The sequence below is a fragment of the Magallana gigas genome, chromosome 4 (assembly GCF_963853765.1).
Source record: "Magallana gigas chromosome 4, xbMagGiga1.1, whole genome shotgun sequence".
NCBI classification, from domain to species: Eukaryota; Metazoa; Mollusca; class Bivalvia; order Ostreida; family Ostreidae; genus Magallana; species Magallana gigas.
Genome location: NC_088856.1, coordinates 56031211 through 56046549, shown reverse-complemented (window position 1 = coordinate 56046549; position 15339 = coordinate 56031211). Strand labels below are relative to the sequence as shown.

At 36.5% G+C, this 15339-nt stretch overlaps 1 protein-coding gene across 3 annotated transcripts; it reads left to right on the top strand.

Annotated features, from left to right (window-relative positions):
- The first annotated feature begins 5878 nt into the window (after positions 1-5878).
- On the top strand, positions 5879-15246 carry LOC105326467 (uncharacterized). 3 transcript variants are annotated; one of them, XM_034452160.2, is made up of 7 exons: positions 5884-6918; positions 7063-7152; positions 12126-12270; positions 13100-13245; positions 13857-14022; positions 14249-14360; positions 14527-15246. In XM_034452160.2, the coding sequence occupies exons 1-7, from the start codon at positions 6270-6272 to the stop codon at positions 14890-14892; spliced, it is 1674 nt and encodes a 557-aa protein (XP_034308051.2). In that variant the 5' UTR covers positions 5884-6269; the 3' UTR covers positions 14893-15246. The 3 variants fall into 3 exon arrangements, with proteins under 3 accessions (XP_034308050.2, XP_034308051.2, XP_011424826.3); XM_034452159.2 differs by having other exon boundaries at positions 5879-7152; XM_011426524.4 differs by lacking the exons at positions 5884-6918; positions 7063-7152 and adding an exon at positions 8694-9771.
- The last annotated feature ends 93 nt before the right edge of the window (positions 15247-15339 follow it).

The following is a 15339-nucleotide window of genomic DNA, read 5'->3' as shown; positions in this document are numbered from 1 at the left end:
TTATAAATGCGTAAACCATACACTGTAGAAGATCGTGCAGTGACATTATAAATGCGTAAACCATATACTGTAGTCGATCGTACAGTGACATTATAAATGCGTAAACCATACACTGTAGTGGATCGTGCAGTGACATTATAAATGTGTAAACCATATACTGTAGTAGATCGTGCAGTGACATTATAAATGCGTAAACCATACACTGTAGTAGATCGTTCAATGACATTATAAATGCGTAAACCATACACTTTAGTAGATCGTGCAGTGACCTTATAAATGCATAAACCATCCACTGTAGTAGATCGTGCAGTGACCTTATAAATGCGTAAACCATACACTGTAGTAGATCGTGCAGTGACCTTATAAATGGGTAAACCATACTCTGTAGTAGATCGTGCAGTGACATTATAAATTGGCAAACCATACACTGTAGTAGATCGTGCAGTGACATTATAAATGCGTAAACCATACACTGTAGTAGATCGTTCAATGACATTATAAATGGATGAACCATACACTGTAGTAGATCGTGCAGTGACCTTATAAATGCGTAAACCATACACTGTAGTAGATCGTGCAGTGACCTTATAAATGGGTAAACCATACTCTGTAGTAGATCGTGCAGTGACATTATAAATGCGTAAACCAAACACTGTAGAAGATCGTGAAGTGATATTATAAATGCGTAAACCATACACTGTAGTAGATCGTGCAGTGACATTATAAATGCGTAAACCATACACTGTAGAAGATCGTGCAGTGACCTTATAAATGCGTAAACCATACACTGTAGTAAATCGTGCAGTGACCTTATAAATGGGTAAACCATACACTGTAGTAGATCGTGCAGTGACATTATGAATGGATGAACCATACACTGTAGTAGATCGTGCAGTGACATTATAAATGCGTAAACCATACACTGTAGAAGATCGTGCAGTGACATTATAAATGCGTAAACCATATACTGTAGTCGATCGTACAGTGACATTATAAATGCGTAAACCATACACTGTAGTGGATCGTGCAGTGACATTATAAATGTGTAAACCATATACTGTAGTAGATCGTGCAGTGACATTATGAATGCGTAAACCATACACTGTAGTAGATCGTTCAATGACATTATAAATGCGTAAACCATACACTGTAGTAGATCGTGCAGTGACCTTATAAATGCATAAACCATACACTGTAGTAGATCGTGCAGTGACCTTATAAATGGGTAAACCATACTCTGTAGTAGATCGTGCAGTGACATTATAAATTGGCAAACCATACACTGTAGTAGATCGTGCAGTGACATTATGAATGCGTAAACCATACACTGTAGTAGATCGTTCAATGACATTATGAATGGATGAACCATACACTGTAGTAGATCGTGCAGTGACCTTATAAATGCGTAAACCATACACTGTAGTAGATCGTGCAGTGACATTATAAATGCGTAAACCATACACTGTAGTAGATCGTGCAGTGACCTTATAAATGGGTAAACCATACTCTGTAGTAGATCGTGCAGTGACATTATAAATGCGTAAACCATACACTGTAGTAGATCGTGCAGTGACATTATAAATGCATAAACCATCCACTGTAGTAGATCGTGCAGTGACCTTATAAATGCGTAAACCATACACTGTAGTAGATCGTGCAGTGACCTTATAAATGGGTAAACCATACTCTGTAGTAGATCGTGCAGTGACATTATAAATGCGTAAACCAAACACTGTAGAAGATCGTGAAGTGATATTATAAATGCGTAAACCATACACTGTAGTAGATCGTGCAGTGAAATTATAAATGCGTAAACCATACACTGTAGAAGATCGTGCAGTGACATTATAAATGCGTAAACCATACACTGTAGAAGATCGTGAAGTGATATTATAAATGCGCAAACCATACACTGTAGTAGATCGTGCATTGACATTATAAATGCGTAACCCATACACTGTAGTAGATCGTGCACTGACCTTATAGACTATTTTTCTGGAACTGATAGAAAAAGTCTTCACATTGTTACAGTTTTTGATTTACTATCACTATTTTACCATGTATGATGTGGTGCGACCGGGATCAACACTAAGATGCAGACGTTATGCACTCTGAAAGAACGACACACGTGTTCAATGTGCAAGCGAAGTAAGGCAACACTATTTGTACAAGATAATGCAAATACCTTAGACATTGATAAAAAATATACTTTGAACCGTCCCTCATTTATTTGTTTTTACTGTATCTTCGTTTACTTCATATTTTCAATCTGAGAGAACTTTTAAACTGAAGTAATCACTAACTGTTATTTCATTGAATTACCTAAAGCTGGAAACATTATATACTGTTAGTTGACTTGCAAGATAGATCACGTGATCATATACTCTATACTATTTGAGATATAACTTGAAACTGTTTTTAAATCTGCTTTTAAAATTTCTTGGCAGTTTATCGATATATAAAGAATGTTCTCTTCAGTAAAAAAACCATACGTCGGTATTTGAGGACGGGGACGATACTGGCTAGTCATTATACCGTAAAATGTTGGTTTACAGTAACACGCATTCCATATAAGCTCGCTAACTGTTTTCCAGTACTATCAGTCCTTTGATTTCTTCGTTAAAATTAGCATTATAACTGCCTTTTCTTTCTCAAACAATACTTTATTTTTATAATAGAAACAATGTAATAAGTGAGCTTATGTACGAATTATCTTAATTTAGTTAATTGATAATAAACCTTAATTTCGATAGACATTTATTTGATTTCGTGGATTGACACAGCAATACCAACGGAAACTACTGTATAACGAATGCTGGTGACTGAAATTACGTGATATTAAGTTACCTCTCTAAACCTACTCAATAAAAACTAAAGAATACATTCTCGACCATATCTAATGTAATTGTTACTGTAATTGTTACTGTAACAACAATGCCATGTATATGTACGAAATTATTGGTATAAATAATTATGATAAAGCTAAAAATTATAAGGACAATTCGCATGAATGAATAGTATTACAAACTGGAACTTGGATATGCTATACTGAGACAATAAAAAATAGAACACTTTATATTAATTGTAATTTGAGTAGGGTTTTCTGAAAATATTTTCGGAAACATCGAAAATGCAAGTGCGACAAGGAATTTGGTTTTATGAAATACACATGTACTTATTGTAGCTGGTGCGCGATTATATCATACGTGGTACACAGAGCACGACAAAAACTTACATTCATTAACTACAACAATGGACATACCATCATTAAGTCAAACTTTTATTGACATGCATGTTAAAACATATTCCGAATTCGCTTCAAACAGTTAAACAGTAGAAAAGTACACTCAGCGTAATTCTGACTTGCACTAAACACAAGTGGCTGAGGATTGTTGTCGGAAAACACGCACGTGTACTTCAGGCCGTCGCCACATTGCGGACACATGCACTAAAAAACTTCGGTATTTTTCCATTTTTGATTTTGTTTACGGGAAGGTGTACCGCTGAAAATCGACATTAGATACTAAATTTTTTGGCAAAAACAATTAACAAACTCAACACCCTTACAGCTTTATTTTTGACTTGTTTTATTTATTTTTATTTTATTTTTTTCTTTGTTGAATTTTTGGCGCAGATGTTTAAGGGGAAAAAACAAATTTAATTAGATCAAGATGATTTTTAAGGTTAATCAATTTGCAGGGCTACTTTATAAACAACGAGAAAAAAATGTCGGTCGAATTTTTAATATATCTTAATTAAAGTTCACAGAATGCCAGGCTTATTCATGGGTTATTTTTTAGGATTTTAAAACTAAATATATCATAAATCAACCCAAACTTTAAAAACTGCATTCTTTCATATCATCAAATAATGAGCACAAATGTTCATAAGGTTTAAAACTTTTTCATATAGTTATGAAAAGACAACCATCTGTGTTTGCTATTTCAATTAAAAGTAAACTATACAGAATTCAAAACCGCTCGTAGATTCCTATTTAAAACAAAACAGACCTGTTGTGTCTGAGTAAAGCGTTTGTTTACATCAGATCAAAGGCAGTCTCAGCGCCCCCTACCGTCAGTAACAGGGTGAAGGTGTCTTCGTGTGTAACACCATTAAATCTTCATTAACATGTAACTTGGAAATAAATTTATATCATAATCGAACCCCACATCAAGATACAAAGATTTGTTGATAGACAAGACAACGGTGCGAATTATTAATCATATTTAATATAACTGTGTCAAGACATAATTAGGGACAAGGGGGGGGGGGAGCACTATTTACCGTGATATTTAGTTGGCAAGTACCAAATACAAGTTTTTTGAAGTTTTTTCTTTGTTTTAGAAACAAAAGATGACAGAATAATTGAGTAATTGCTCCACTCTAACAGTGTCCTAATCTGATTACTGGCGATGCCATTAAGTAATTATTATACAATCGTGGACGTTTTAATGAAACTCATTTGGCAATTGCTTAAAGGAAACGAGAATATAATAATATGATCATAGCTCCGGATACAGATACATGCACATGCGCATGGGATGATTTTAGAAAGTTCTCTGATTTCCGACATGCAAAATAAAAACTTTTAGAGTGATGTTGGATCATCTTACACTCCAAGGACTCTTCACCAAGTGTACAGTATTCAATCATCATTTCCCTTTTAGCTATTGCATTTCGTTAGTAAGAATTCCCATTTAATCGAGCCCTATTATTTTTTAAGTACACTATAAAAGTAAAGACTTTAGTTGCATTTTGGTTTTACAAGGTGTATGATGGAGGAATTAAAAAATCTTCTTTTTTTAAGGGTTAAATCCTTCTCTCTTCCGACTTACTAAGATATAATTCTCATAAGAATCTGAAGGAGCATCTCTTTAATCTGACTGTACGTCTTTTTTTTCTTCACTTTTTACTATTTCCATGTTAATCTTGCAATAAAACAAATTACAGTTCCTAGCGTTTAATGTAAATTGTCTATTGTTCATAATTTTGTTATTGTATTATTATGTTCCAGTTTATATTTTTTGCGGGTAATTTAAAATAGATAAAAAAAAAGAAAATTAAAAAAGGATCACATTATATCTAATATTGTCATAATACAAAGGATGATTTGGTTTATTAATTTTTATGAAATTTTGTAAACTTACATTCAGACTGCATGGCATCTACCTCATATGTCAAATAAAATGTTCATTAAAATATTCATATTTCTTTTTTAAACGGTCATTATACTGAAATAAATAAAAGCTAATTCTTAGAGTAGTATGCCTTGATCAAATACGGTCGGGGCGATCAAATACAATACAGCTCGGCCTATTTAATTAATCACCTCATGATATTCAAAGAATGATTTCTTATTACTTATAATTATATAATTTTTCGCATTTAAACGATTCAGTATGATAAATAGTCGCCAATTATTGAATTTAAGAATAACAAAACAATAAAAAATGTAAATGTTCATTTATAATAACGTTATAGCGAATAATATACTTGTTTATGTTGTTTTTTAAGATTAAAATATCAAGTAGGATTGATGCACCGAAGTATGAAATGCCTTAATGTAAAACCAAAGGAATTTACTTCTTTGCCTATTCCAAACACAACGGTTGACATTACACAGCGGAATGTTTGAAATGATGTCAGACTTAATAAATAATAACAAAATTCAAAAAGATGTTAATAACAAATATTTTTTCACGCCATTTAATATCCTGACGTTCCCACCGCAGTGTCCCACTCAACGTTACACCTCTGTGGTACGGTCTTTATGTTGTAATATGACAGATTCTTACGTCGGTCTCAAAGTATGTCAGTTCTGAATTTGAGGTTCGGCGATGCGGAACCGTTGACTGCGAACAGCCGTGTGTAAATGAAACACCTCCAGAACGCGCCCTGTACTAGAGAGCGTGTGGTCATTGAAGTGTGACCTTGGTCATCCATCAAAGTGTGGTAATGGCGTCACGATGTGCAATGACTTATCATCCAGTAATTATAGATCGCCCGCAATCGTTTGGCTGATTCCTCAACATCGGAGGGTCATATCAAAAATTTACATAGAATTTTGGAACGTAAACAAAACTGGCGCTTTTGGTGGGAGGAATTGGATATATTTATAAAGGTGAAAAAATGATGGATTCGAAGAACATACTTCTGTGAAGGAATACTTAACAAGGTGTCAATAGAATTGTCCTGAGTTATCATTATTGTGAAGCAGGTGCGCGCTTGGATTAATCAAACAATAGCGGTTACATTGGCTACAGGCGGCAATGGACAACAGTGTAGTGGACGTGACGTCTTTATTGGTGGACGCTGATGAGGTCAATTCTTCCTCTCGTCCAACCACCCCCTCCTTGTTTCACCAACGTCTGAAAATCAATCATGCATCGACTGTTGCCCAGGAAAAAGAGGACAGCAGACTGGAAAACGCCCAGTTCAGCCGAAAACAGGACAAACTGTTAAAGATTGAAAGGAAGAGAGAAAAGAAGGAACAAAAAATGGAGGCGAAGAGAGAAAGAAAAGGACGAAATTCAAATCCAGACTTTAACACACAGAACGGTGAAGCAGCCCGTGAAGTAACCACCAAAGCCCCGCACAAACCAACTTTCGATTTGGCTGGAAATATTGTGACCAGGCCGCCGCCTGTAAAACAGACAACCAGCGATGATGTCCTCCTCCCGGGAACAACCAAGTCTCCTCACAGCTGGCTGGATGTCGGTCCGCCATTGATACTGCTTACAACAAAGTCCCCGGATGCTGTCACCGCGGCACCGGACAGTACCAGAGTACCAGTAAAAACAACACCATCCACCCCTGTCTCCACCAGAAGTTCCACAACCAGCTCCACCGGAAGTTCTGTCTTTGGAGGGCACAGTCCGCTCCCTCCATCCTCCACCCCCAGCACTGCAGACCCTCAGGGTACGTTCATACCTCACCCTAGTTCCCGTTCCCCCACCCATACTATAGACTTAACTCACGATCTTAATGATAAAATCAATCTGAATCTAAGAAACCTGACGGACTTGCACAACGCGACTAATATCAGTATTACCATTAATGTAGTGGACAAAGGCGGACCTGACAACGATAAACTATTGGACAGGTGGAGGAAGAGGCAGGCCAGGAGACTGAAGTGTCCGAACGAGGAAAAATGTAGGTGTATCTCTCTCTCTCTCTCTCTCTCTCATTAAAATCTAATATATGAAATATTTGTCATCTGCATAGTGTGCCAGAACAGTTCTAATAAACCTTTCAATCATAAATGTATACAAATTTTGAGCAATTCAGAATGTCGTTATTTACCGAGTCAAAAATGTGTAACAATAGGACGAAATTGTGAACTAATATAAAATCTAAGGGATATAACCTTATCGTAGTCCAAACAGATTATACAATTACCAGGGCTTTTTTGAACTGTAAATAATTTTTTTTTTTTAGGATTTCTCATCATTTCAGTAATTTTAGCAGAAATAGATAAGCACATTTTAATCGTAACTTCCTGTTACCTAAATGAAGATGGATTTCTTTTTTTCTTTAATTTATTCTGATATCTGTATAGGAGATTCTTTAAGCCCAGACTGGATTAAGATTTCTTCTGTTTTATTTTGTTTACTTTGTTTTATTCTGATGTCTATACCAATGGGGATAAGACAGATTGCTTTGTGTGAACTACACTTCCCTACTACAGAGTTATCCTTCTTGTTCTCCAAATATCTGTGATTGATGGCATAGTTTTATTTGGTCACAAGCGGCCTTGTAAACTAAGCCCCCTTAAGGCTACCAGAATCTCATAAACATCGCGTGTGTTTATATGTTTCTTACTAATAACATCATAATCTGTGATAAATTGGACAGTGCACCTGCAGGAAAGATATCGGTAATACTGATACATACAAGGTATACAGTGTGTGCGTGTGTATACATCGGACCGGCCTGTCCTTTATGTGAAATTAATCACTTGATTTCTTGAATTTTAACAACTTCCACAAAAAAGTAACAACAACAATAAAGAAACGAACGAACAAAAATCATTCATGTAGTTTTTAAAGTATAATTTATTTTCGTATGCAGAATGATCTCTGCACAAACTTAAATATCGCGCATTGAAAAATTAAAAAAATAATCAATAAATCAATGCTAATTTAATTTTCTTGAAAAAAAAACCCTCATTTATATTGAACTTTTTCATTTGCTATCGATAATTTAAACCTTCAACGATAAACGCTAAAACAGAAACTGTCATTTTTAGAAAAGAGGGAAATCATGAATGAATTTATACACGATCCGGTCAATCTATTTGTTTTATTGTTTTTTTTTTGTTTTTTTGAAAAAGACAATATTGATTATGCACAAAGAAATAGATAAAACTAAATGAATAATTGAATGAAAAATATTTTAAAAAAGATGAAAATGATGAAAATGATGAAAAGTTGAATATGTTTAATACATAGATATGAGTTAAAATAAATAGCCATAAAACTGTAAAAAAAAAAAAAAAAAAAAAAAAAGAAAGATATAAGTATACAAAAAATTTAATTCACAAATAGATTTATAATAACAAAATTGATTATGAAAAAAAATGTAATTAAATTACTAGATAAATGAATCCTTATAAATCAGTTCTATGTTTAGATCATCTAACTCTTGTTGATTATCTCAGGGTGACAACGATATGTATTACAGATATTCCTTATCCATTACTAATGACCTGATAAATCTCCCGGCTTATACCTCTACCCCCGGGGGTAGATACGTTATAAAATTGCGCACCCTGGGGGCCAGTGTGTACAAGTACACGGATTGGTGAAAGCGTCGATCACCAAAAAAAAAAAACATGACAAATTAGCAGATCCTCAACCTTCCGATAAACACTTGTATTTTCTTTGCAAGTGTTACCAGACATATTATTTATTAGCTTGACTTGGAAAAATTTGGACATGTTCATTGTGTAAGCTTGAGAGTTTTAAGTGCAGAAACAATGTTGGCATGTCGCTGAAACAAAAGCCTGGTCACGGAAAACTCGCAGTTTTGACAGGATCTGATGAATTAGACATACATGACGTCACAATTCGCTCCCCGTCGGTTTCCCTTGGTGTTGTAGTCTAAGTCTTGTCGGCCACTGAAGCACCGAGCAGCAGGAGTCACCTTGCTCATTGTGTACAAGTAGAAGGACATATTCAGAGATTTCTGTAAATAGCGAGGCGGATCCAAAGTTTAAGTGTGACATGGCTCTGTTTGGTAAAGAATTCAAAGGGGATATTTTGAAACGAAAGTCGGAGCAGCAAAAATTCAACGAGAATTCAAGACCGGGTTTCTTTGGTGACGTCAGAGGAACGGTTCCGGGAAAACAAGGGGATGCACGGGGCCCGCGCCTAATCCCCGGGGCCTCGCGTGGACGGACCAGACCCATTTTTGACGGGTCTATGAAACTGGTCATTCCACGTGAGTTAAATGGTAAAACACAATCACCGGAAGTTACAACAACAACAACAGAGGACCGAGTACCGACTTCCGGTCAAATGCCAAACTTCAAGGACTTGCCACAGAACGATGGAGCGGATCAGAATCTGGAGATACCCCGTCAAAACAAAACCCCGCGGGGCATGAATGAGGATCCATCACCGTCAGGCAAAAGACCTCCGGACCGTGGTGACGCTGTGAGGGGGTCCGGCCCGTCTCCCGGGCCGTGGACTGCCCCACTGACGGGAGGCGTGTCGGGGTATCAGCTAGGAAGTAGAGGGAAGCTAGACTGCGGGGATGAGAGTGCTCGAGGTAAACCTAGTTCTAGTATCATACGAAGGAATAGTAAGACGTGCAAATTAGACATTTTGGGGGAGAGGAATTTAATATGGTTCGACTATGATATGGTCGGTAAAAAGGATGGGGGGGGGGGAGAAGGACATGTTCAAAACAGGCTTGTGATACTTACGGGGACATGCTTTCTCGCTCTGACTTTACATACAGGTAACACAAGTCATGGCACATGACAATTGAAATGTATGTTGCTATATGTATTTCCCATGCAGCGAGGAAGCTGTAAAATATTGATTCGTTTTCACATACATTTCTATAATAACTTCCAGGAAATCGGTTTTTAATTTTATAAACTAGCTATAGAAAAGTCGGAATTAGGGAATGAAGTGTCCTTGTTCTATTTTCAACACAAGCGGTTAGAATATCAAGATCGTGAGTGAATTATCTACATATTAAGAATTGTATTTCCCAAGGCTAGTTATATATAGAGAACTATATTTTCAAGCATGATAGCTTTATGCAGGCAGAGTATATTGAATATGATTATTAATACAGAGAATATTAATCAGAAAGCAGATCTAGAGCTTATAAATAGTTATTATTACAACTCATGAGTTTATCACGTAAACATACGACTGATTGGTTGATGTTTGAATTCTTTATCACACAAACAACAGGAGCCTATAATTGTTCTTCCTAGCGTGCGTTCATTGAACCATGACAATGTCGTCGTCTTTAATGGACTAGATCTATTAATAAAACAAATAAAAAAGATATTAGTGGAACGAATTACAATATTGATGAATTACAAGTCCCCCACAACTCGCGTAATGCACTACTGTGACGTCAATCACTGTTCCCCCTTCATCGGTTCCGCCATTACTGGATTTCTTAATGTCAGCGATCATACAGTTGTTTACCTTAAAGAAAACTCATGAATCATACTAGCCCTAACAGTCAAAATGACCTACAATCATTGAGTCCACTACACTCTAGCCATCGAGTCCGCCGTTCTGTAGCCATGTCTAACTCTACCTCGGGTATCGAACGCACCGCCAGGAGACTAACGTCGTTTGAAGTCTGGATCTGTCGGCAGTGGAGCGGTGTTTATCGTTGTGAGTTCGAATCCTTGGTTCTATTATGTCATATTCATTAAATAGTAGATGAATCTATTTTGTGTCATCTGTGTGCCTGTCATGTAAATTGGATTTTATATTATTTTGCTGTGTTTCGATTCGTTTACCCAAAATCATTTGATTACATGGATTCACTAGTCGACAAATTCTCAGGGAAGAAAAAGGGAACTTTTGTTTATCTTTTGGTCGAAAACATACAGGAAGAAAAATTGCCTGGATTATCACGCACTTGTTTGTACATAATACTGTGAGAGGCGAAAGCTGTTTTAACAAGACGCAAGCGAGACACGTATATAGTACTTGGGAGTACTTTAAGTACAAACCAGAGACCATCGTGATGTGTATGATTCATCTCTATGTGGACTGACCGAGCAAGGTTGTGTACATGCAGGCGGGGATTGCCGCGTGACTATGGCCGCCATTAAACCTATTAGGGCGCGTTTGATTTGTTACAGCATGTTCCGGAAGTTCATATCGCTCCGGGGCAAATTCTTTTGTGATGTGTTGCTGTTTTGTTTTTTTTTTATAAAAAGTCACGAAGAGAGAGAGAGAGAGAGAGAGAGAGAGAGGCAGTGAATTTAATGACCAGATTAAAAATAATATTCAACAATGAAATGAAATGACAGAAAAATACAAACTGTGCTATTATATGAAATTTGATTTGCGACTGTGTGAGCTTACCTATAATGTATGTACGGAGGGTTTTAACCTGCTGTCCAAAATACTGGGCCGTGTCATTAATTACTACAACACTCTCATTATTAACTCATTCACATAAAAAATGAAAAGAGTTTTATCTGGCGTTGAACATTGTAGATCTTTGTAGTAACACTTACGTTGCCCTAATCATGTGTGATAAGGAGGACTTTCAGGGTAGGAGTTTACAACGATTTAGATAGTATTAACATGTTATCCAATGATGTCTCTGTCCTTGTGTCTGTGTTGTCTAGTTGACTCTTTTTTTTTCTCTATCTCATCTTTAGTAAGCTATTGAAACATCTACAGGCAGGTTGAAGATTCGAATAAGACTTCAAATCCGCCAATCGAAATTCATTTCGTATTTCACTTGAAGACAAGCTATGCTGTTTCCGTTCTTAGACAAAAAGTTGCCATCTCTTTGCCAAAAATTTTTCAAAGTTTAATTGTAATATCTATCAATGTGTTTACATGCAATGTTTAACACATCTAGGTACAGGTGCACGAACTTGACTGAGTGACTGTTTCTTTTCATTGCAGATTTTCGGAATTCCCCCGAAGGATACAGATGCTGTATAAAATCAGCCAAATGTTTCGAGAATTTACCCGATGACATTGATGACGTTTCGGAAGCATCCAATCAGAATGCAGATCCAGCGACCGGAAATTATTCAGAGGCTTGTGGGTAAGAAAATATCGATATGTTCTTTAATAGTATGTACTAGTGCATCATTTCAACATTCAATAAAATATACACTTATGAGGTGTATGACCAATTGCAATTTACAAATACCAGGATTTTTTTTTGATTCTCAGATTTATTTGATTATAAAAGATAATAAATAGCATACTTAAGTAGAAAATAAGGAAATAAATGGATGAGCTTTTGGAGTTGAACTTTAGAATGAGGAAGATTATTTTACTTGTATGTTGTTTTGATAAAACATACAAGTATTAGTAGAAAAATCAAGCTCTACAGATCAAATTCTGTTGATTTGACAGAAACTGTGTAGATTAAGGACCCGGAAGCAGTTTTTGCGTCTCGTGAATCTACAGATTGTTTTTAAGATGGGGGTTTAGGTTTTTATTCAAATTTTAAACTTTTACTCTATCCATTAAATCTTTGCATGTTAAACCATGGCAAGGCCTGGTCCTTGTTGATGGTTATGGGATGGATAAGCTCTCGTTTAGAAGTAAGATCAAGAGTGTTTACACTCAGATTTTTATTATAGTATGTTTAGGGTAACATGGATATTCATAAATTGGAGCACCTTGTCTTTGATAGTGTTTGCTGTAGTACCAATGCATGCATAACTAAATAAATGACTAAATAGGTTTATTCTTTAGTAGAAGTTGACTTGAAAGGTGGAGGGCGGACGGACCGTAAACCCTACTCTAGATCTGTGGATGCGATAAATTCCTTTGTGAACTTGTACATGCAGTGGGATATTATACATTTATGGAACATGTATTTATAAGCTCTTTATACATCGATGCTAATCTGAATGTTTCAGGAAGATCAACGAATCGTTGGTTTGTATGGCCAGCGTGTTGGGGAGGGACAAATGTGTGAGTGCCGCGGAAATCGTCAACAAGGATCTGAGGGAGGAGCTGGTGATGGTCAAGGACTTCCACAGACGCCACTGTCAGGGACTGACAGGTAAACACACCTCCACCCCACACACACACACATATACACTAGCCCACAGACCCACATCACGGACACAAAACATACACACACACACACACACACAGGAGCTGAACTTTCACGGACGCCACCGTTAGGGAGTACCATGTAAATACCTCAACCTCCGCCCCATCCAACCCCACACCACTCCACCCCCAAATTAAAAAAAAAACTCACACACTCTGGTAAATACAGCTAGTCTATAAAACACATACGGTAATGCACAAACACATACAAACGGTTCAGTTTGCTAATGCACAGACACATACATATAGATCATGGTCAGGGAACATCAGCTACTACCCCCAAAACATTCCACACATACTCTTCTCCCACGAATACATCTATACAAACATTGTATATATAATCATATACATACGATCTCTGTCAGCGACTCACACGAACGTATACACCCGCCCCGACCACACCTACCACCCATCCCACAAACAAATATATTTTATATTTTATATATTTATATAGCATTGACTTTCTTCAGTTGCCATATTTGTCCCAAGCCATATACCTGTTGGGTGATGATAAGAATTCCAAATTTCGTTTACATGCTTTGATATTTTTTTTTTTAGCCGGCCAATCCACAGTCTCCTCTGTACCAGGTGGACAGGGTCAAATGTCAACATCCGGGTCCTCCTCCCTGCCGACGTCAGCTGTAATCGGAGCAGCTATTGGTGGAATATTTGTCCTCATTCTGATCATCGCAATTGTTTGTTTTGCTCGACGGAAAAAGTCAAGGTATGAAACATAATCAGTATTATCAATTTACATATAAAAAATAATATAAAAACCACAATTTCAAAGATGAGAGAATCGGAATTATTTTGCTGGTACATGTAGTATGCGAGTACACTACTAGCTACAAACCACACAGGTCCAACTGTTAACGAAGTTTTTAGCGGGTCAGTTTGATAGACAGTACTTGGATACAGTTTTATTGATTGACTATTGTTCTACGTCACAGCCCTCCCATGCAGGATAAAGTAGCGTTCCATCATTCCCCAGAACCCTCCACCCGCTACAAGGAATTCATGAGGACCAACTCAGAAGTGTACGCCGAGATCGACGAAAAACATGTAAGTGTATACAATCCCCTAATTATTTTATGAATTAACCAAGGTACAGCAAAGTTATCTGCTCTTTGAAGCAATCATAAAAACCTATGTATACTAGTTAACAAAAATATTTTGTTCCACTTTACATTACCTTCGAATTTAAATTCACATATGCGCAATTTTTTAGTTACAGAGATCCTTCCGCGCAAGTGACGACACGACTACTTTTGAGAAAATGGAAGGTAGCGGAGGAAGCACCGGAAGTAGGCCACTACCTACAGCGCCCTCTGGTGGGTTGGATGAAGATAAAGCGGGTTATCTCACCCCTAAATTAAGCAGAGAAAATCTTAACGATAAAACTGGCTATGACGAGCTCTCTAACGTCTCAATCAACGAAGGAAGTTGTGCAGATTCCTACGATAAATTGGCGCGCACAAAAACTGATTACGAACCAGAAGCTATTGATGGTGACTATATAACCCCAGAGTCTGAACCGACGGAAGAAAAGAAAAATCCGGAAAACTCTCACACATATTTTGTGTTAGAAAAGTGACAGATTTTTATTGGGCATTTCCTGTCCCTTATTTATTGTAATATGTACATATCATTGGATAATTTGGTTTATCTATTTCGTTTTTGATTGCTGAACATCTTTGAAGATCTTTTGAAGGTTGAAGTTACGGATTATTATATTTTCTCTGTATATTGGTCTTATTTATTGTCATTTTTTGTTGGAGAACAACTGTGATCGAGGTTTTGCGATTTTAAAACTGGTGCATTATTTTTTAAGTTATTTTCAGTGTAATGTTTTAATCTCCTGGTTACATGTTTCTTTTGTTTGTTGATACATATACATGCATTTGATTTTACTTTTTGAATAAAGCCAATAAAGAAAATGTAAAATAAGTGTTTGTGTCATTATAATATACTTGTAATTAACTAGACTTAGTATGTAGGCACGTCACTTTTATTCTTTGTAACCTTCAATAAGGAACTGTAG

Bases quoted from the DNA above. Each gene is read 5' to 3' on its own strand.
- LOC105326467 (XM_034452159.2), top strand. From the start codon at position 6,270: ATGGACAACAGTGTAGTGGACGTGACGTCTTTATTGGTGGACGCTGAT. The intron at 14,023-14,248 runs GTATGAAACATA...TCTACGTCACAG, and splicing joins GCTCGACGGAAAAAGTCAAG to CCCTCCCATGCAGGATAAAG. The intron at 14,361-14,526 runs GTAAGTGTATAC...GCAATTTTTTAG, and splicing joins CCGAGATCGACGAAAAACAT to TTACAGAGATCCTTCCGCGC.